Source organism: Drosophila virilis, chromosome 4, assembly GCF_030788295.1.
Source record: "Drosophila virilis strain 15010-1051.87 chromosome 4, Dvir_AGI_RSII-ME, whole genome shotgun sequence".
Taxonomy (NCBI): Eukaryota; Metazoa; Arthropoda; class Insecta; order Diptera; family Drosophilidae; genus Drosophila; species Drosophila virilis.
The window spans coordinates 5,191,097-5,213,386 of record NC_091546.1 but is presented as its reverse complement, the minus strand read 5'-3'; the positions used below and the strand labels follow the sequence as shown (position 1 = coordinate 5,213,386).

The 22,290-nt window shown below is 42.3% G+C and overlaps 3 protein-coding genes across 7 annotated transcripts in view; 1 reads left to right on the top strand and 2 right to left on the bottom strand.

Annotated features, from left to right (window-relative positions):
• LOC6629020 (pneumococcal serine-rich repeat protein) overlaps positions 1 to 17,698 on the top strand; it is a 67,505-nt gene extending 49,807 nt beyond the window's left edge. For all 5 annotated transcript variants that reach the window (XM_032438409.2, XM_032438407.2, XM_032438406.2 and 2 more), the window contains 3 exons: positions 11,899 to 12,735; positions 12,802 to 13,124; positions 13,377 to 17,698. In XM_032438409.2, the coding sequence (XP_032294300.1) occupies positions 11,916 to 12,735; positions 12,802 to 13,124; positions 13,377 to 15,278 (3,045 nt within the window). In that variant the 5' untranslated portion in view covers positions 11,899 to 11,915 and the 3' untranslated portion in view covers positions 15,279 to 17,698. The remainder of the gene's footprint in view (positions 1 to 11,898; positions 12,736 to 12,801; positions 13,125 to 13,376) is intronic.
• A 127-nt stretch (positions 17,699 to 17,825) lies between these two features.
• Dim1 (thioredoxin-like protein Dim1) lies at positions 17,826 to 18,511 on the bottom strand. The gene is made up of 2 exons (XM_002052727.4): positions 18,336 to 18,511; positions 17,826 to 18,258 (listed from the first exon to the last, which is right to left on the bottom strand). Exons 1-2 carry the CDS (start codon positions 18,411 to 18,413, stop codon positions 17,908 to 17,910), a joined length of 429 nt encoding a protein of 142 aa, XP_002052763.1. The 5' UTR covers positions 18,414 to 18,511; the 3' UTR covers positions 17,826 to 17,907.
• A 90-nt stretch (positions 18,512 to 18,601) lies between these two features.
• LOC6628773 (uncharacterized) lies at positions 18,602 to 20,791 on the bottom strand. Its single transcript, XM_032438397.2, has 3 exons — positions 20,464 to 20,791; positions 20,025 to 20,407; positions 18,602 to 19,964 (listed from the first exon to the last, which is right to left on the bottom strand). The coding sequence occupies exons 1-3, from the start codon at positions 20,631 to 20,633 to the stop codon at positions 18,688 to 18,690; spliced, it is 1,830 nt and encodes a 609-aa protein (XP_032294288.1). The 5' UTR covers positions 20,634 to 20,791; the 3' UTR covers positions 18,602 to 18,687.
• Positions 20,792 to 22,290: the final 1,499 nt, after the last annotated feature.

Genomic DNA, 22,290 nt, shown 5'->3' with positions numbered 1-22,290 from the left:
GCCCAAGGGGTGAGGTGTAAAAGTTTTTCACTCGAATGCTGTGCAGCAGTGTGGTGAGAACGGGGAAAGGGTGGAGGCGTGGCAAGGGGGCGCCATTAACTTTGAGCTTGTCATGAGAGCTATGTGGCTTTTACTCTGACAATTTTTGCCTGGCACAAAATGTTCACTTTTCACTTGCATTCAATGTGCGCATTTTGTGTAGCTGTATTTGTGTTCAAGTATTAATAAGCACACACAGGCCGAAATCCACGCACACACAGGCCAAGTGCGCGCACACACACACACACAGGCACAACACTCACACACACACTCAGAAATTCGGTTTTACTTCGCCTACGCAGCTATCTGAGCGGTTCTGTGCGCCTGGCTGGCAATTATATGAAAAGCACACATACGAACACACACCCACAGACACACACAAACACACACACACAGAGACACACAGGCTCTCAGCTCCCACACAAACGCACACACAGACAGTTGTGCGTCATATTGAGCGAAAACTTGTTTGTGGCTGCATTGAAACAAAAAATAGCGCAAAAGGAATATAAAATCTTCCTCTCGCCCTCTTCCTCTCTCTTTACCTCCCTTGCCTGCGACACGTCTTCCAACAGTTTTTTTTCAGTATCTCTGACCTTTTTTTTACACATTTTCTGCTCAAATTTTCAAATGTGCAACTGTTGAGTATTTATTAGTGTGCTCTCAACAGTTGAGTGTGTGTGTGTGTGTGCGTGTGTTTGGGCCAGTCTGGGCCCACGTTTTGTGGGCATTGAGAGCGTTGCCCGTGCAGTTCCCTTGGGTATTCACGCTTGGGTACAGGTTTTATTTCAAGTGTACTGAAATGTATTTGATAAGTTGGCAACCCAAACCAATCAGATAGCTATAAATAGCAGTTGTTTGCCTAAAAGTTTTGCAACTTAATTGATTATCAGCTACTCGATACATATTAGCTGCTGTGCAGATGCAGTTATACGTGACATAATGTATCGATAACTAACCCTATGTTCGATAAGTGCTTATCATTATCGATTCTTTTCGAGTGCACAAAATATAGTGAATCGATAACTGCCTGCCTATGATGCATCGATTCATTTTTAGTGTATAAAATATAATTGATTGATAACTGTCTTTTATCTTTGTTGGTGGCCATGATGTGACGCATCGATAAGTGTTGCCATTATCGATTTTTATTCAGTGTCAAAAACATAATGTATCGATAAGTACCTTTCATCATCGATTGTAGCCTTATATGAATTCATGCATCGATATGTGGTTGTCATTATCGATTATTTTTGGGTATTACATTTTTAAATCGATTCTGTCAATTCTAGGCACTATCGAAAATTTGTACACTCGAATGTATTTGAAATATTTTAATCAAATTCCGAATCGAACAACCTTTAATTGTTCATATTATTTTGGTGGAAAAACACTTTTCTCTAACTTCAAATTCAAAAGAAACATTTCTGACAAGGTTAACCTTTTAATGGATTGTACACATTTTTTTTTAGTTGTGGCTTATTTTGATTGTCTGCACTCCATCAAATTGTCACATTATCATTATATGCTCTCGGTGACGCCCAACTTTTATCTAATCTATATGAAACACGCGTCAGCTTAGTACCTGAACACGTTTTCAAAGCCTGGACACTAAATTTAGCCCCACCGACAACTCGATTATTCAAATAGATAAACTAAACAAAAAGACAGCGCACACGGACAATAAACAAACAAAGAAGTCATGCGCAGTAATTGCTGACATTATTTTTAGGCACGCGAGTAACCACAGAAGCGAAAATAAAAATAAAACAACTTCGAACAACTCACGATTCCTGGTAATTGATTGAAAAAGTTTTACAAGTTTATAAAAAAAAAATATTTATAGAAATCATGCAAAACAAACAAAGAACTTGGATATGGTTTTCAAGTTGGACTTGAACGAAATTCAAGATTCTTATTCTTAAACTAAGAGCTTGGGAACTTTATACATTATATCTATGCACTTTCTCTGATTAGAAATGAAGAGAATATAATCTTGCTTTAGTTAAAAATCAATGGAAATAAATGAATAGCACAGAAGCGCTCTAAACGAATTTAAAGCAAATAGGAAACGCTTTGAAAGACACGCTGTATACAAATATAAAAGCGTTGTAAATCTTCTTCGCACTTAGACGCGTTTTGTCAATTGAATTAGAAAAAAGTCAAAGCGAAAATCACTTAAAGTATTTAATTACAAAGTGTAAAACGAGATACCGTTAAAATGGACAAATACGCGGACAAAGCGGGCAGCAAAGCGAAATGAAATCAAATTGCGAAACAAAACGAACGGCAGCGCCATCTGGCGGCGGGCGGCAGCGGGCAAAGGGTCGATGCCGCTCGACGGAAATAGCATGAAACAAGTGCAGCCACTGACTGACAGCTGCGTCTCACGCAGCGACAGAGACAACAACGACAACAACAGGTGGCCGGGGGAGACGCTCACAACGCACAGTGACTCACAGCTTGTGTGTTCCGAAGACATAAAATACAAAAGGAAAATGTTTAAGTTGGTGGGTCGAGTAAATGTTGAGCAAATCGATGCATGAATATATATTTAAGAGCTGTAGACTGCAAACAAACACTATTTATTACAGATGCTGTTCTGTTAATGTTGTTGCTGTTCTGTTAATGGTCAATGTTATGCTTAATGTTAGAGTTAATATTATGCTTAATGTTATGTTTTCTGTTATGGTTATTGTTGAGGTTCCTCTTACTGTTTTTCCAAATTTTTCTCTCTTAACAGTGGGCTTTATTTAGCGAGCAACTGCTGTACATATACAGCAATCAATTTCTGCTAGTATTCCTGTTACTTTACTTTAACTGTTACATATACGAGTGCTACGCTTACTGACTCTGATATTGTGCTGGTTATTTTTACTGTTATGGATAACAGTAATATAACAGTGGCTGTAACAGTTTCTGGCTCGGCTGCTGGCACATGTTGCAATTGCGACTGTTACTGCTTCAGCTAATGTTAATGTTATTGTCACTGACACCGTTGCTGTTGCTGTTAATGTTACTACAACTGTTATTAATTCTGTTGTAACTGCTAGTGTTCATGTTAATGTAACTTAGATTGACTGAAACAAAATAACTTTCTTAAACTATCTACTTGATTACGATATTTACGCGAAGTATTCCGAATTTCAATAAATTCCTCTTTCGAATCACTGTGCGTTACGCTGCATGGCAATGGATGCTAGATGGCGCCTGCTGACATTTTGCAGCTTCAATTTATTCTGCCAAGCGTTGGCTTGTTTTTCGCTGTGCGAATGTTTTTGTGTGTGCTGTGTGTGTACTGTGTGCGTTGTTGTGTTTAATCTGTGCATGAGTCTGTGTGTTGGCACTGCCGTTGGCTTTAGAATAAATATTAAGTATGCTCACTCAGTGTACGTATTTATGCAAATAATTTGTTTTGGCGAGTCAGTCGCCGCGTAGCAAACTGCTCGCAAAGTGAAAGCTGTTGGTGCTACTTTTTTTTTATTATTAAGCCTGCAACAGCAGCAGCATCAGCAGCAGCTGCAGCTCCATGGAAGTGGGCCAAGACAAACAGATGGGTTTGGCCGTACGCCAGGAAACCGGCAGTTGTTAACTCTGATTTAATGGCGATGCCGCAATGGCCAAGCCAAGCTGCCTGCTCGACCATACTTAACAGCCCAAAAGGCTGCCTGCTGCTCCTGCTCCTGCTGCTGCTGCTGCTGCTGCTACTGCTCCTTGTCCACCTGCCCAGCACAACGGAAGTGGCCTACGTGCTGTGTGCGCTACGTTTGCGGCGACGGGTCCCGGTTACGTCTACGTGCTCCGGTTCCTGTTGTTAAGGGCGACTTTAATGGGTTAATGGCAGCTGCTGCATGCTACTCGCCCACTTGCAAACTCAACAGCCGCCGTTGGCATTATGATAAATACACATTTGGGCGAATGCACTTTTAAATTACTTGGCCAGCTAAAAGTTGAAGATATTTCGGCCAGCCGCAGTCTGGGACCGAGCTCGCTCTTGAGTGCTCGACGCCTGTGGCTATTATATCAAAGCGCATTTCCCACAGCCATTTGCTCAATTTCAAACAAAAAGTTACTTTTTAAAAGTCAGTCGCATGAAATTGTCCCCTTCCTTTCTTTGTCTTCCTCTAGCAAGCTCTATAAATAGCCGAAATACATTCTTAATGATTTTTGGTGTTTGGAGTTCGATCTTGAGGAAATTTTCGGTGTTCGGAGAGGCAAAGGGACGAACAAAACGAGGGAGAGAGAAAGAAAATTACGAGAGAGCAAGAAAAGGAGAGAGAGATAAAAAAGGAGGAGGGAAAGAAAGAGGAAGACAGTAAGAAAAAAAGGAAAAGATCAGAGAGTGGATGAGAAAGGAAAGAGAGACCCCAAGTAAAAAACAGGGATTAAGAAGATGAGAAAGATGCAGAATGATAAAGCGATTGGATGAATGGAAAGATAAAGAGAAAGAGCAGGAGGGAGAGAGGGAGAAAATGCAAGGAGTAGACATATCAATAATGGAGGATAAATAGAGAGAAAGAGAAAGTGATCTGTAGAAAGGGAGAAGAAGACAAAGACAAGGCATAGAAAGCTGATAGAAAAGGAGAGAAAGAGAAATTAAGAGTAAGAAGGATAAGGGAGAGTGAAGCAGGAAGGTAGAGGAAGAGAAAGAGAGAAAAAGCAAGAAAGGGAGAATAGGAGAGAGGGTGAGAAAGAAAAAGAGTGTAAGGAAAGAAGCCAAGGAGAGAGGAAGAGGAGGGAAGGAGAGCGAAATAGAGAAAGAAATAGAGCAAGATAGCGAGATATAACTATATATAAACATGGGTAGTTGCATTCTCTTCTTCTTTTTCTATGATTTTTTTCTGCACAAAGTCAAGGCACCCTTTTGCAGAGCCTGGAGTAGTGGGTAGAAAAACCACATAAAATATGTGGCAAGCATGCGAACAATGTGCAATCTGTGCCAGGCACATGTCACACACACACCCATACACACACCCACACCCATACATGCACGCACGCACACACCAAGACAAAGGCAAGATGTCAGCTACAACAGCAGCAACTGTAACGGCAGCAGCAACAATGAAAACGACAACGACAGCAGCAGCAGCAGCAGCAGCAGCAGTAGAAGAAGAAGAAGAACGAGCAGAAAAACTATAATGACAGTCTCTAGACAAAGGCGTGACCGGAGCTGGAGGGGGGCGTGCAGCAGAAAACTTTAATGGTGTCAGTAATTGTTAACTCAAGCGACGTTTATTTCCTGCCTGCCTGCCAGCTAGCTTGTCCAAGTGTGGGTGTGTGTATAATTGTGTGCGTGTGTGTGTGTGTGCTGCAAAAACATTGCATACTTTGTGGCGCTTTTATTATACAATACTGTACATCTTTGCTTGGCACTTTTACGCCGCTGTTAAGGATATAAAAACAAAAGTCAAGTGTCGCCAGGCAGCTGTCACACACACACACACACACACACACACACAAACACACACACACACACATACGCACACGCACAGTAGCTATAACAGCTGCAAGTAAATTACGTATACGCCATGTGGCTGTCCATAGTGTTATTATTTTTTTTTTTGTTGAGTGCGCAAATTAACTGACGCTGACCGAGCATTTAATTAACACTCGACTCTTGACACATTTTATAAAATTACGCACATTTGTCAATTTGCTGTCAAATTGTGAACTGGCCCAAAATGGCAAAGAATGCCTGGCTGGCATGCTGTTGCCGGCCACAACAAAAGTCGTTATAAATTTGTCTAGACGCCTTTGTCTAGCTGCCTGACTGGCCCAGGATGGACTGTCGGACAGACAGGCGGACTGGCTATCAGGCCCGCAGCGACTGGGCTTGAGTGACATTATTGTCCTTATTGAAACCAATTCGGTTGACATTTTGCCCAGCCCCAATTTGTCTCGACTGCCATATCGAAAATTGTTTTAAATTAGTTCGTAATTTGACTTTTCAGCTGTGCTGTGTATTTTTTCGCAAAAGCAGCTTCTGTTAGGCGTTTGTTTATGCTGCTGCTCTGTTTAACATATATATTTGCCTGATTAATTTATAGCCCATTAATTGAGCTTTATTTGTGTCTAGCCTAACTTGTTTATAGTTGTTGCGATTAACTGCAACTGGGCTGTGAGTAAGTGAAAGACACATAGATACCCTGTGGCTAGGTCTGAAGCTTGCTCGGTTTTGTAATATTAATATATCTGTAAATAAATTTTAGTAATTATTTATTTAAGAAAGTTAATAAGCTGCGCAGCTGATGCTAACACATATATTTGAACTAATGTTAACAAAAGTTGTAAACTTTACTTCAAATTTAATTTCGACATGTTCCGTTTATTGAGCACACATTCAACAAGCTTCGAAAGGTCAACACAATTTTCAACTTGACTCGTAGGCAAATGCCTATATTTGAAAACAAATAAAACAGTTCAGATTTTGCTTGAATCAGTTAATTAAATATGAACTTTTAAATATGTGTAAAGAGCGGGAATAATAAGCAGGCAATTTTGAAGATTTAATAGAAAATTTATTAAAGAAGTATATTAAATACTTCAATAATTTTGAATATACATTTTTTAAGTTATTAAAGCTATCTACAAATCTTCAGCTGCTAGTTAACCCAATTGCCAAACAGATAATTCATCAATTGTTATTTTGCCTACATAAATATACATACAAATATCTCGGATTTTATGTTTATGTATGTATATTGATTATATGATTTATAGACAGGCAAAGCTGGGCAGACATCGATATGTGCCCAATTTTATCCATGTCCTTCCAAGTGATTAAGCAATAAATCCATATAAAAGTTGACAGTGAATTATGAAACTGGGTGCGAATGCGAAAATGTGAAAATGCGTAATGTGAGCAAAAGTAAAGCCATTTGCCACTTGACTAGAAAAAGGGGCGGCACGGCTGGAGGTGACATTTCTAGTTTTTGGCAGCTGCTTTGACTTGAGCCAGGACCCATGTAATATCCTGTGCCATCCTGTGTGTGTTTGTGTCAACATTGGCCAGGCTGAGCACGTTTTGCTGTTAAATATTTGAGCATACATTAAAACTAGTCCAAAATGCAAGACGTGACACATTTTGTGTCCACAATCGAATTTCACAAATGGCCAAAATGTTCGCTTTAAGCGCATAATTTGTGCGTCAATGCACAGCAAAAGCAACAACAACGACAACAACAACCCGAATGCAATTTAAAGGATATTTCAGTTTGTTTTTAAGGCCACATTTGAAATGAAATAAATGATGCAAATGGGGGAGGCGTGCCCTAATGCTTGCCTCTGTCTGACTCGTGCTCATAAACGTAAAACGCTTAACATTTAAGACACAAAAAAGACCCCGGCAAGTGCTGCAATCGGGAGTAGCCGACTGGAAGATACCCTATGCCCAGCTCTCAGCTAGCCTAACAGGTGCTTCTGCTTTGCCCAACTTTATTGCCCATTCCGATATTTTTCGTTTGGTATCTACTTTTAATTCAAAGTGAAATTTACACTCTAAAAATCGCTGTTGGATATCGAAATTTATCGATTTTGTTTAATTAACGAGAGTTATCGATCATTTACAACCGATTTCTGAACTTTAACTGATTCATTTATGGATTTTTAATATATCTTTTAATTTATGCTAGTTAATTTATCGATATTATGAAAAATTAATGAGCTTTCTTTGAGTGAGAATTTTAAAATTCAAAATTGTACTGCTCCAACCTGCGATATATGCTAAAAAAAAATGTATACACATCGATATTTATCGATTATGCGAAAATGAAAGAAACTATAGAGACTACACTTGAATTTGTATCGATGGGTTAAGAGCTTGGAAAATAAATGCCACCCATTTTCATCAGAGTACAGGGTATACAGAAAATACAAATGAACAGACAAGCACACACGCAGCAGCGTTCGCGGGGCGGGGCACAACGGGAGCGGGCGCGGTTAACAATGCCGCCAAATGAATACAACAAAAAACATGGCCATAACAATAAAGGCACAACAATAAGCAGTAACAACAGCAGCAGCAGCAGCAGCAGCACAACATGGGCAAGGATGTGCACCGGCAAGGACGTGGAGGGCGAAACAGGAGCCATACACAGCTAAAGCCAGAGATCCTGCCAAGTGTACCAGATTAACGAAATGTTTGTTAAATGGCCCACGGCTGTAGACGGGGCGTGCCGGGGTAAGAGGGCGTGCCACATTATTTGACTGAAACTGGCGCCATAGACAAAATACACGCTAATAAGCCGGACAGCCAGGCAGCCAGGCAGCTAGACACAAGGGCCTGAGCCTTGACTTGGCTCTTTTAAAAAGCCAAGCCCTGCCCCCTCTAACAATCTTGAGGCCAACAATTTGTAATTCTAATCATTTCAGCAGCTTATGCAGACATTTAAATTAATTAAAAATAATACAAGCGCTTAGCATATCGTTCGAAATAATATCTATATGTATATATATATATAAATTTTGCATTTTCATTTAAATTTCCATTTTCATTTGCTTAATGCTTGTGAAAGCAGCTTATGGGGTAAATAGGTGTATTCGTAGCTTGTTGTGGTTATTCAGATTACAGTGCTGCGCATTTGCATAGAAACAGATGCCTTAGGCTAAGTTTAATGGCAGCTTATTAAGCAATCGCTTAAAGTTTCGACACTTTTAATGCCATCTACAATTTATGTTGTTAAGGAGTATTTCTTTTTACGTAAAAACACAAACCATTTTGTGTTTTATACTCAGAACAAAATTGTAAAAATTTTAAATTGAGACTTGAAGATGATCATGAATATGACAACGCTATATTTTAATATTAACTTATTCTTCTGATTGTATTTGAATGTAGTTTTGATGTCTAACGCTTGAAAACTTTTGTCTTAGTAGGTGTCGCTATGGAAGTGTACCGGAGTGTGGCTATAAATTTTTGTGTATTTGCGCCTCAATACACATGAATGATTTCTTTGTCGAAGCAAAACTCAAAGAACAGCTCAATGCGTATGTGGCAAATACACACACACACACGCACAACAACAATGAAGACGTGCCCTGATAATACATGTGTGTGTGTGTGTGTATTTATACATATCTATGTAATTTCAATTGATTTGCCGTCAATTTCAAATTGGGCTCCGTTAAAAGGCAGAAATGGCCTGCGGCAACAAATGCACAGAAGAACGAGAAAAAAAATACACACACACACACACACACACACAGCGGCAACATGACGCTTACATTGATGTATTATTGTTCCGTCCTCGCAACGCACACACGCAAGACACGCACAAATACACACACATAACACATACGCAGCGTGTGCCAAGTCAAGTTGAGGCCGCCTGTCAACGTTGTTTGCCATTGCCTTTGCCATTGTATATGCTCTCCCTGTCTAACCGCAATCATTCATCATGCACAACAACAACAGCAGCAACAACAACAACATGTTGCTCTGTTAGCCTGGCTGACCATTTTCCGCTCATTTCGAGCCACATCCCTAACCCGCACATTGCCTTGACATCGATATGGTGTTGATATACACTTTCAATGCGCCGACATCGTTAATGTTCATATTATTCTATGTATTGCCTATACCACTTTCTCTCTCTCTCTCTCTCTCTCACTCTCAGTCTGTCTGTTGTTTTGCTCGACTTTTGCTTGAGCCAGCTAAACGCAATTAACAGCTTTGTGTAGCCGGCCAGCTAAATCCCCACGAGCTTGGTAATCCATCAATTCGTTCAAATAAGTAGCTTCAACACTTTTTCTAGGGCGTAATATAGCCCATGTATGTATGTATGTGTGCGTGTGTGTGCATGTTTGCCCAACAGGAAGCTGCAACTTATTCAAAGTACCAAAAACCACAATTCCCAATAGTATAAAAGAAAAGTTGAATTTATGTGAGTAGCAAATGCTGAAGATTTGTTTTTCTGCCAGTGAGACCATGCAAAGTTTTTCGACTAGATAATTAAAAGGCTATCGATAGCAATATTGTGAATCGTTATCGATAACAATATTAAGTATAAAAACTGGGATTTATCTTTAAGATTATGGCTTATAATATAGGACACATTCACAATTTCTGAGACAACCTTACCTTTAAGATTTATACATTTTGATTTTTGAAGGCCCTAATTTGTTAGCTAACTCGATTTGCTTGCTTTTATTTTCTTATATCAACATGATAATATGCTTAACCTATCTGTTTACAAACAATTTATTTTATTGCCATTTTGGGCAAGAATAAAGGGCATTAAAAGGAAACCAACCAGTCGAAAAAAAAAATGACACAAAACACGAAACTGAAAAGTCATTAAAAATCACTTGAAAGTGCTTAGACTGCAATTTCGCTTCACATTTGCGCCTCATTATGCTGCACAAGGAAAAGGAACACGAATTATAGCCAACGCATAATGGCCATTAAAACTTTTTTTGTCTGCCCAAGCAATCTACAAAATTGGAAATGAAAAGAATGGAAACAAGCTGCAAAAAACGAAACGAAAAAAGATGAAAAAAAGAACACACACACACACACACACAGATATGAAGAATACAGATCCAAGGTAAAGGAGCGGCACATTAGACCAGAACTTTTACAATAATACATTTGGAAGCTACTGATGGTCAGCGCGTCCTTGGCCAGAATACCAAATAAAAGAAACACACAATATGGCATAACTACATAAAACAAAACAAAAAAAAAAGCAGAGCAAATTGAAGGCAAAAAACAAGAAAAAAAAAAGACAACTCAGATAGAAAATTCAGCAGAGCGCAGCTCCGCAACTGCGCGGCTGTCAATACAAAAACGAACAATTAGATGGGCGGCAACTGAACAGGGTGTGTGTAGGTGCGTACAGGGTGTACAGGGTGCCTGCCAATGACAATGAGCCAGGACAGCACAGGACAAACATCAGGTGGGTGGGAGGGAGGAGGCAGTTGCCAGCAGGCAGCAGGCAGCAGGCAACAGGCGATTCGTCCTTCTGAATTATTGAGCGTGCAACTTGTTGAAAGTCCAAGGATGTAACGGAGCCACACACACACACACGCACACACTCGCAAATATATGAATGTAATTTTAATTGACTCATTTCAACAGAAAGTTAAAAAATGTACCAAGTTATTTCCCAAAGGGAATTTCTGCATAGCGTGTGAAACGCGCAGCAATGTGAAGTGTAAGTGCTAAAAACAAAAAAAAAAAAAAAACAATTAAAAACTTTGCAAAGCTTGCGAGGAATGCGCCAAGAAATGTGGCTGAGTTTATGGCATTTTAATTGCAGTGTGGAAGGCGGCATGACTAGATTGAAAATGGCGCCGAGAGAGTTGCACAATTTATTTATACAAGCACGTTAAAGCTTAGCATACTTTTTGGGAAGCGACTGGCAGAAACTAACAGTAAAATGAATCTAGGGAATTTAAAGACCTAGGAGTGCCCAAAGTCGGGGACGTAATAAATATACAGGCCGCAAATTATATAGCGCGACTGAGAAATCATCCTAATCGTCTGGCTAGGCGTAGAATTGGAGGACTCCGAACGCGGAGGAGACTGCGAAGGTCTCACCCAATAGATCTCCCAGATCGATTTATATAGTCGCCACTGTAAATTTGTATATTAGACTTACCAGTAGAATAAGTAGTTGTAAATATTCATATAAATTATAATAACAGAAAAATTTAAATAAACCAAAGTAATAATAAAAAAAAAAAAACAAAAAAGGGAATTCAAATATTCGCGTTTGTTATCGATACATGCAAATTTTATTTCTGTCTCTCTGGCAACGCCATTTCTTAATATTCACAATAGCTCAACAGCGAGCTGGCAGCGCGTGTCTTTAATTTATACCGTTAATTTTTGCATTTTTTTTTTATTTTGCTTTCTAGACAATGTTTCAATAGAGATGGCCAAACTTTCACGACGTGCTCCGTCGTCTGCAGCAACGCCGTCAACAGCAACAGCAACAACAGCAGCAGCAGCAGCAACTGCAACAACAACAACAACAACAGGCCCAATTGGCACAATAACAGCACGAGAAACAGCAGCTAGTCATGCCCGCGGCTCAGGCCAGCCACAACAACTGCAACGCATCACGCGCGCATACAAGAACAATAACAACCATAGGAACCCTCAACTGGCCGCCTTTGTTGATCCGGACGCAAATGGTGGTGTACACGAACCGTTCGCAGCATCACCGGCACCGCCGGCGTACTCTAATCAGAACAGCAACACTGCCGCCACCAGCTCCTCATCCTCCTCCTCCGCGACAAGTGCAACACGTAAGCCCGCTCCAGCCACACCCAAGCCCTATTTGCCATTACTGCCGCCCGGCGAACGCAATCTGACCGATGCAGAAAATGCCGCCGAACGGGCGCGCATACGTGAGGAATTCTTTGCCACCTACGACGTGATGACGGGTGTGCGCATTGCGGCCACGCTGGGCGGTTTCTTTGGTCTGATGGTGTTTCTCATTGTGTGGAAGAGCCGCAGCAGTAGCAATGAGACGCTCAAGGTGCTTAAAGATCCCAAAATGGCAGCGGTGGCCGCTGTTTGCATGCAGGAGGAGGAGGAGCGTGAACTGCAGGAGGCAATTGTTGCCACGGGCATGTCCATCTACCCGGACGAGTATGATGCACTGGTATATAGACGCCAGCGCATGCTCTCCCTGGGCAATGTAAGCGCGCCACCGCTGCTCAATCGCGGCTATCGCTGCGCATCCGTGGGTAAGTCACGTGCATGGAACGATCCTTCCACCTGATCTGTCATGCTCTAATCCCATGCTCTTGCAGGTGGCGTTGGTGTGCCCGGACCGGTGGGCTATAGCTATCTGCTGGAGCCACCGCGTCGCTTTTCCTATTCGGCCATGTCGCCCGGCGGCGGTGCTGCTGGTGCGCACGGACGCCGCAAAAGCGGCTCAGAATCTTCGCGCATCTTTAGCAATTATCCAATGGGCGGCAGCTTTGGCACTGACGATTACTTTATGGAAACCGAGGACGAACTGGAGCACGAGGAGTATATGCAGCATGATGCACAGAACGACGAACAGGAGCAGCTGCACAAACGCACAGATTCCACACGCAGCAAACAGGGGTTTCTGTCCGTGCCGATGGCGGTGAGTGGGCGACACTGAAGGCGAACCAAATAGCATCTCCTATTGTGCTGCTTAGCTGGGCCCGCCCTGGTTATTCCATTTGAAATGATTCCTCTGACTTCCAGCTCTTCTTCCTATTGAGCTGTATGGCATAGTTGTCCGATATTGATAAGATGTGGCTAATAAATAGTTGCCGGGTTAGGTTAAGACATCTTTATGGCGCTTGAAATCCAAGTTTAAGCCCGCTTGCACATTCTGTTTCTTTCGCTACAGGGTCAGGATTCGCGTCGCAGCAGCGCGATGACTTGTTGCAGCACGGATAGCTCCTACCTGGAGCGTCGCACCTCGGCCTATACGCTGGGCATGAGCAATCTGCCGCCGACGCTGCAGCGTAAATTGTCGACGGCATCGCGCACTTCGAGCATAGAGAACTGGGACTACTATTATCCGGACATACAGGTGATACAGCCGACGCCGAAGGCCTCGCCGTGTCCATCGGAGCGCAGCATACATGAGCCCGCCACGCACAATCAGGCGCCAGCGAAGAGCACACCACTTGGTTTGAGCGCGCCCAGCATCAAGCGCAAGCACAGCATTGTCTCGTATGATCCGGAGAGCGCACAGGCCGGACGCAAGCAGCAGATTCACTCGATCAGCGCGGACACAGTGGACGTTTATCCCTATAATCAGAGCACGCTGTCGGAAAGCGTGGACCTGACACTGCCGCTGGCCAAGACGCTGCAATCGGCGCCGCCCGTCAGTCAGCACCAGCAGCAGGCCTTTCATTTCTGCGACTCGCCCTCGGAGGAGCTGCGTCTGGGCGTGCGTCGCAAGCTGACGCTGGTCGAGCTGCAGCGGAACGTGGAGAGCAACAACAACAGCTATCCGTACACACCAAATGCGGCTGCACCGGGCAATGCCACCTCCAGCAGCATCAGTGTGGACAGCACGCCAATTAGTCTGGATCGGCTGAACGGTGGCGGCGGCAGCGCCAGTGGTAGCCTGGGCACCATATCGGCCAAGCTGCTGCACAATGCGCTGGTGAATGAGGGCAAGCGTGCGCCGCTTGCCTCGTTAAGTTCCTTTAAGATCTCCTCGCTGGAATGCCCAGACTCAGAGCTCCGCTCACTGGACGAGGACTCGGTGTTCGGGCTGGAGGAGAGCGCCGCCGACACAGACGATGATATGCAGCAGCTGAGCAGCGACAGTGAGGAGCACAATCTGGCGCTGGCCGCGGCCCAGGCGACGCAACCGCTGCCACAGCCACAGGCACAGATGGTGTTACCCATCAAGCGACTCAGCCTGAGCGCTGTGCCCATGATGGGCGCACGTCCCAGACGTCCGCTACTGCAGCGTCATCGCACCATTAGCGCTTCCGCCAGTGATCGGGCCGCCATGGCGCCGCCACTGGAAACGCATTTCGGTGCTGTCATTTACAGTCCGCCGCAGCGTCGGGCACAGCTGCTGCAGCAGCACAGCGATCCGCAGACGACAACGACGACAACAACGACAACCACCACAACCACTGAGGAGGACACATGCTCCACGCTGAACACTGAGCTGGGCATGATGGATGCGGTGGCTGGTGCTTCCGGTTCGAGTCCCTCTGGCTGTGGCGGCGAATCGGCGACACAAACGCAATACAGCAGCCTCAATACGGTCATCAGTGTGGGTCACTCCACCAGTCCAAGTCCACAGATGGACAATAATTATGTGTGTTCCAGTGGCCAGTTCCAGGCCACAAATCTATCGCTTGCCGCTAGCCAGGGAGCAGCAGTAACAGTTCCACAGCAACAAGCACAACTGCCATCCAACAGTAGACTGGGCCACGATCCGTGCGCCTCCTCCATATCGGACTCAGTGATAGCCACCAGTAGGCCGCAAAGCATATGCATGCCCTCAACGCTCAAGGAGCTCATCCTGCGAGGCGGCGCCGGCGGCGGCGGCGGGGCTAGCAAGAGTGCCCACAATCTTAACCAGCACAGCAGCGAGACAACAGCGACGCCGGCTGTTATGCTAGAGCTGCCGCTCATCCGCCTGCCAACGGACGAAGATGATGACGAGGAGGAGTTGGAGTTGGGGGAGCATGGGGCTGATGGGCTAAGTGTGGAGGAGGAGCGTGATCCCAGTTTGCCCGGCACCACCAGAAAGTGGTCGAAAGAGACGCTATTCTAGCCCAGCTGGTGGCCGTTCCATACAAGAGCTTAACAACTGACTTTTAGGGTAGTCGCCCGGAGCTAGCAGGGTTGCCTAGCCAAGCGGACTACAAAACGCGCTTTGTCTGGGCTAGAGCCCTGCATCGGGTTAAATCACATGCATAAAACTGGGATACTCAATCGATTAAATCGATAACCGACAAACTCGAGCTTTTCATTATCGATAAATGATTCACTGAACCCGACGACATCCATTCGAACGAAGTTCGAACTGCTTGACTCAGCAACATGTTCGACACGGTTTGAGTTGTGTCCACGTGCGACAATTAGCTCGAACGCAACCGAAATAGTCGAGCTTGAAGCACGCTCGAACAGCGCGAGCTGATTTTTTTTTTCGATTCAATCAAAGTTTCGTTTGAGTACTCGCCCAATCGAAATAATTGTTCGAGTATTCGAAACGCGATGCAGGGCTTTAGATCGGGTATTGCGCATAGAAATAAAAAACAAAAACAAATTCGTTTAGAAAAACCGAAAAAGAAAATCAGAAGAACAACAACGTATTCGTACTTAGAGACTGTTGTCTATTATTGTTAATAGAACTCTAAAATTTAAGTAGTGATACTCGGATTTATTTTTCACACTATCTATTAAATACATACCATATAAATATATGTATATTTATATACATATTGTGCGCAACAGAGCAAATGTTTATACATATACATAATATATATATTGATATATATATATATATATATATATATATATATATTTCTATATAGTACTCGTAGTTTGCCAGCAGCCAGCAGCAGATATCAGTCTCCCTCACTTTATTTCTAAAATGAATCAAAAACAAAAGAAAATAATAACATTCTTCTACTAGTGTCTTAAACAGCAGCCAGCAAGAAAACTAAAACTAAAAAAAAAAAACCGAAATACTTGAAGTATTGTAAATTAGAATTTTATATAGTTTGTGCACAGAGCAAGAACTTTGCCACACATGAATACTTTAACTGATGTACACTGACAGAAACAAGCCTAAACAAACATACATAGATGAGAACTTTAAGACGATAAGCATTAGTCGAACTAAATAGCTGTTGCTTACTTTCTCCACTTTGTATAATCTTTCTCCGACTTATCATTTCCCAACTCTTTCGATAGAATAGCGAGAGAAATTCTAAGCAAATTGTTGAAGCATGCTAATAAAATCTAGTTGTCAAAAGGATAAAAATATAAGCAAAAAAAAAAGAGAGAAAATATAGTGTTACGTAAAAAAAAATGTTTAAATAGTATGAAACAATTTCCTAACTCATCCCACCTACGCATCTCTATTTTTCTATGAAAATGCATTTGCTCCACAAGTGAGAACAAGTTATAGCAATTATAGAAAATTGAATTAAAAAATAACAAAAAAAAAAAAAAAAGAAATTGTATTTTTCAATAAAAAGAGAGAAAATGAAACCACAAAATTGAAATCAAAATACAGACCTAATTATAATGAGAATATGTATGTATGTATGTAATAATATTGACAAAAAAAGAACTAGAGCTGCATTTTGTTGTTTGTGCGGAAAGATATTCAACGAAAAATCTATTAGAGACTTTCTCACCTGCCTGAGCCTAATTTGTACCTATCCTATTGCATAAGTGTAAATCCAGCCCTCTATTTGAAATATTTTTGAATACTAATATGTATTTTATACGATGCAAAATCAACTCGACAGGCGCCTAGGAAATGGTATATCAAAATTATAAAATCAACAACCATATACTTACATATAAATATTTAATTGTTGGTTATATATGCTGAAGTATGAAAAAAAAAAAAAAAAAAAAAAAAACTTAAAACGATTGTAGCGTTAAATTTGTTTCAAATAAGCAAGTAAAAAATATATATATTAACTAATAATGTAGCTATATATATATATGCAGATATATGTATATTTAATGAGAGAAGCAAGCAAAAATTAATAAAAAAAAAAACAAATCTAAATTGTATAACTAAAAAGAAATGTAGCAGAACCAATTGTTAAACCTAAGCTTATTACAAAAATAAGACCCAAAAATTAAAAAAAAAAACTGAGCTGTTGTATTAAACGAACAATAATAAGTGAAAACCCAAATGTATTGGAAATGGTTTAGCGCGTTCATAAGAAACTCTAGAAGTACTTTAGAAAATGTTTTATTTATTGTTTAACATGAGACTCCTTTTGTTGTGCCGTTTGCTTTTATACTTTTGTACTAATACAATTTCTATAAAGTGTTTTTTTCACACAATCCAACTTCTGATTTCCATAATCGTGTTTGTACCTTTAGCTAAATTCAAATCACAATTGGTAAAAACTGACATCAAGCATGAGAAAAGCAATTGAAAAATTATACTATTTAATACAGTTACGAAGCCAAAGAGCTATTAACAAACAAAAAAAAACAACTTAGTTAAATGTTATACATATATAAAAGAAAACCCCAAATTGATGTAAATGTTAGCGATATTATTGAGAAATGTGACAACAAAAATTAAAAAAAAAATAATAAACCCAAAGAAAAATATACACAAAAGTTGCCAAAATCAACAAACATTTCATGTTGGACTAAAATCAAGCTTTATAATGCCTAAACTATTGTACTAAACAAATTTAAACTTAGTATCTATATTTGGTTGAGTAATCCTTGGGCGAAACTACCAAGCCACGACCTTTACGTGCGCCACGATATACCGTCTCCACAATGTCAATCATTTCCTGTTTATCCTCCAGCGGCCAGTTGATTTTGTTGTTATTACCGGTGCCCAAATCAATCATAATATGTTTGTTGCGGAAAAAGAACATGACCGTGCATGGATCGTACAGTTCGTACATTTTATTGAAATCGGGCACCTCGGTTATGTCCACCAAATAGATGACGGCAAAGTTTTTAACCTTCTCGGCAATGCTGTACATCACCTCGTCCATTTTCATGCACGCCGGATCCCAATCGTGTCCAAAGCGTATGACCTGAATAGTTCAAATGTGTTAATTGGCAGATTTGAGACGTCGCTGGTCTGGGGCGAACGTGGCCGGTTTGCACTTACAACGACTCGGTCCTCCTCTGAGAGTATGGCCTGGTCCACTTGCCAGCCATTGTGTAAATGCGGTAACATATACGACATCTTGGCGAATTATTTTTAATCGTATTCTTTTGCAAAAATAACTAAACGTAAACAAATGCAAAGCGACAAACTGTCTGAATAAATGTGACCGCATGCGTTGCAAATATGTTATCGAAAATGTTATCGATATGTTAATATGATTTTATTTTTATTTGGCGCTGCCAACTTAGCTTCGCGCCAAAAGTTCTGCATTCCAAACCAAAGAAAACGGGACTATTTTTTTTTTTATAAAAATACGTGTTTTATTAGTCGTAACTAGTTTGTAGTGTGCTTATCAGTTCAAATACTTTTGCTTAAAATTATCTATATGCTCCAGCACCTTAACCGTCATATCGTTAATGTACTCGTCCCGACTCTGCTCCGTATAGTCGGGCAAGCTGCGCCGCGTAACGTAGTGATTTGGCAAGTTGACCTTGTGGCGTCCAATGGACTTGATGATTAGCCACAGAATATAGAAGCTGAACCAGACGGTGAAGTACAAAGGTATGTACCAGAGCTTGCGACCAATGTAGAAGTAACTGTACTTTTTGACACGTGGTTCTGGCGGGGGTGGGGGCGGCGGTGGAGGTTCAGTTGGTGGCGGCGGTGGTGGCGGCGGCGGTGGAGGCGGTGGTGGTGGCTCCACGTGGTGATGATGATGATGCGGATGGTGATCATCGTATATCAGTTCCGGATAAGAGACATCCGGATAGGATGGAAAAACGTCCGGATAATGATCGGGAAAATGATCGTGATGATGATCATGGAAGTGCGGCGGTGGATGCGGATGCTCGGGATAGTCGTGACCATGATCATGATCATGAATGTGATCGTGATCGTGACTGTGGTCATGATCGTGATCTGCCGGCTTTGGTGCCGCTGATTCCGGATGCGCCTCCAGCCAGCCAGGCGGCGGAGTTGCATACTCCATACTAGGATCGTACTTGTTGTCGTCACTTGGTTGAGCACCATCAGTTTGCAGGGCTGGCAGAGGCGCATCGTCGCCGCCCGCATTACCACCATTGTCAGTGTCGCCGCCGTCCCCGCCAGCATCTGGAGCATCTCCATCTGCACCTGCACCACCAGCATCCTTGCCAGCTTGATTATTGGCTGGCGGTGCGTTATCCTGCGCACTGGCAGGTAGCACGCCAATCGTGTCATCGTTGCCCGGATCGTCGTCTGGCTGTGCGGCGGGTACCGAGCTGGTTGTGCTAGCGGCGGTATTTTTATCACCATTACCAGGATTCGGATACGTATAGCCCGAGGAGCCCATCACAGGACCAGGATATACGTAGCCCGCATTGCTTAAATCGTTGCCCGAAGCTGGCGGCAAATAACTAGATATCGTATCCGAGGGCTGTGCCGCCTTGGGATCCTGCGCCGGCGATGGGTATTTTGTGTTGAGCGGCGGAAAGGAGTACGTATCCTTGGTGGACAGATACGAGGGCACCACATTCGAGCCAAGTGCCAATTTGCCGCCATGGCTGTGGTCGTGCGGATCGTGCTGATGCTGCTCCTTGAATATATTCGAGGCAACAGCCTGGCCAGGCGCAAAACGATCGGCAATTTGACCTGGAAATATGTGAAGATTTAAGATGTGGACATCTTGAAGCGATCCGGCACCATACTAACCGCGCTTGTAGCCACCATTTGGCGCCTGATAGCGACTACCTTTTGGGTAGATGCGATTCTGTGAGGGACGCGGCTTGGAACTGAATTGCTGCGGCCGCCCGGTCTTGATCAGCGGCGTTATGAGCTGACCAAATGGATACGTGGTGCGATAGTCCACAGCACGGCCAGTGGAGGCCGCCTCTACCAGGGCCAGCGGCGGCGCCTCGCTGGACGTTTCCTGCAGCTCCGGCTTCGTTGGGCTCAAGGGCGTAACAAAGACGGCGGACGGCGTCTCCGAGGCAGCAGCCGGCTCCGGCTGGTGATTATATGGTATCGGCAGCGGCAATGCAGTTGTTGTTGTTGTCGTCGTCGTCGTGGACACCACATTTTCGCTCGAATTAAAGCTGCGAAAAATGACGTGGTTTATGCTATGCGCACGCTTTGAATCCAATTGACTCACGTTTTAGGAAATATCAAATCCGTGTTTAGCGCCTTAAATATGCGCGGTCCCTGATCCGTGCCACTGACCAGCACCTGGGAGTAGGCCTCAATCTGCGCGGGCAACAGGATGGAGCCCAGCAGCAGGCCAATGACCAAAAGCAGCGCACACTTGGCGCCGGCTCCTGGCATTATGCGATATTATCTCTCTCTTTTTTGAATTATTTTTTTTTTATATATATTCTTAATGGATACACTATAAATCCGTACGATCTACGCACTCGTCATTGTCCGCTCGAGCTCCGTAATAACTCCGTGTGCAACGCGCCGCGCGAAATTCTCGAATCCACTGAAAAACTCTTGACCGGATTGGTTTTATTTGTCGGTTCGTGCATAGGTATTTGATTTCGTTTTTTCATGACCCACTTAAGGTGCTACTAGAAGTGATCTATATACAACATCCACATACTCTCGTATATGATCAATATATGAGCTGCTTCATGCACTTTCATTTCGCTGTCCTCGTCGTCGCCGTCGGGTGTTAATTGATTCTTACTCCACATATGGTATCGCATCTGCCGTTATGTTCTTTAGCGGCGTGTCCAAAATATCTCTGGGCAACTCTTCACACAGTTCGTCAAAGCCTCGACCGGGGCGTGTGTCCGCAATTTTGCAACCAATTAGAAAGCAACATATTTATTAACAGCAAGAATGCCCACTACAACACTAACGAACTAGTTAGTATATAGGCTCAGTTGACCTTATACATCTTTTTCCACTATTTATAAAAAAGGCATTATTCGACTTTTTGCACTTCTTATAAAATTTCTGAGATCTCAACACATTTCTTAATGCATTTCACGATTTTTCTTTTTAGAACAAATTTCGTTTTCTTCCATTTCATTTACTTTCATCAACTTACAAAGCTCAATTTAAGCTTATATTTTCTATAATAAAATATGCTCTAAATTTGAATTTAGATTTTTGTTTATAACCCAAGCTGTTTAATTTTGTTTTCTTCCATTTCATTTACTTTCATCAACTTACAAAGCTCAATTTAAGCTTATATTTTCTATAATAAAATATGCTCTAAATTTGAATTTAGATTTTTGTTTATAACCCAAGCTGTTTAATTTTGTTTTCTTTTATTTAGATTGGCGACATTTCCATTATATAAATAATTGCTGCGGCGTTTTTATTCAAGTCAAAAAAAAGAAGCACAATTTTGCTTAAATGTTCATCTGATACCTTCTTCAGGTAATTTATTAAGCGTAGTTCTTTATAAAACCTGATTTAACTTTATAGATGAGCCTCGAACCATGTCTCTAATTTTCATTATTATAATACAACAAAATATTTGGGAAAATGGGTTTGCTTAGACTCTAAAAATAACAAGACTATTACAAAAAGATCACCAAAAACCGGCCAAAAATTGAATTGTTAGGCACTTAAAGGCATTCAGCAACTGTGGATTTGAACCCGCAACCTGCCCGCATCAAGTTTTGATCTTTAAAGTCAATGCAGAGCCTAGAAAATACTTGGCTCATATCGAACCTCAATTATTCAGGCCCTTGGCCGCAACAGAATGAAGTCGAGAGCTGCTTAACTCGAAAAAAGAAGCTGCTAATCAATATCAAACACCAAGATAGCTACAGCGATTAATGCATGTAATACACAAGCCAAATTAAAAGATTTCTTGACTACAAGAGAAGCCCATGGGGCACGTTGTCAACGACAACGCTGCGTAGAATCCATGGATGTGGGTCAAGAGATGGCCGCAGCAATTGCGTGCCGGCGTCGATTAACACCCGGTCAGGCGTGCCATAGATTATTGACGCAGCTCATTTAC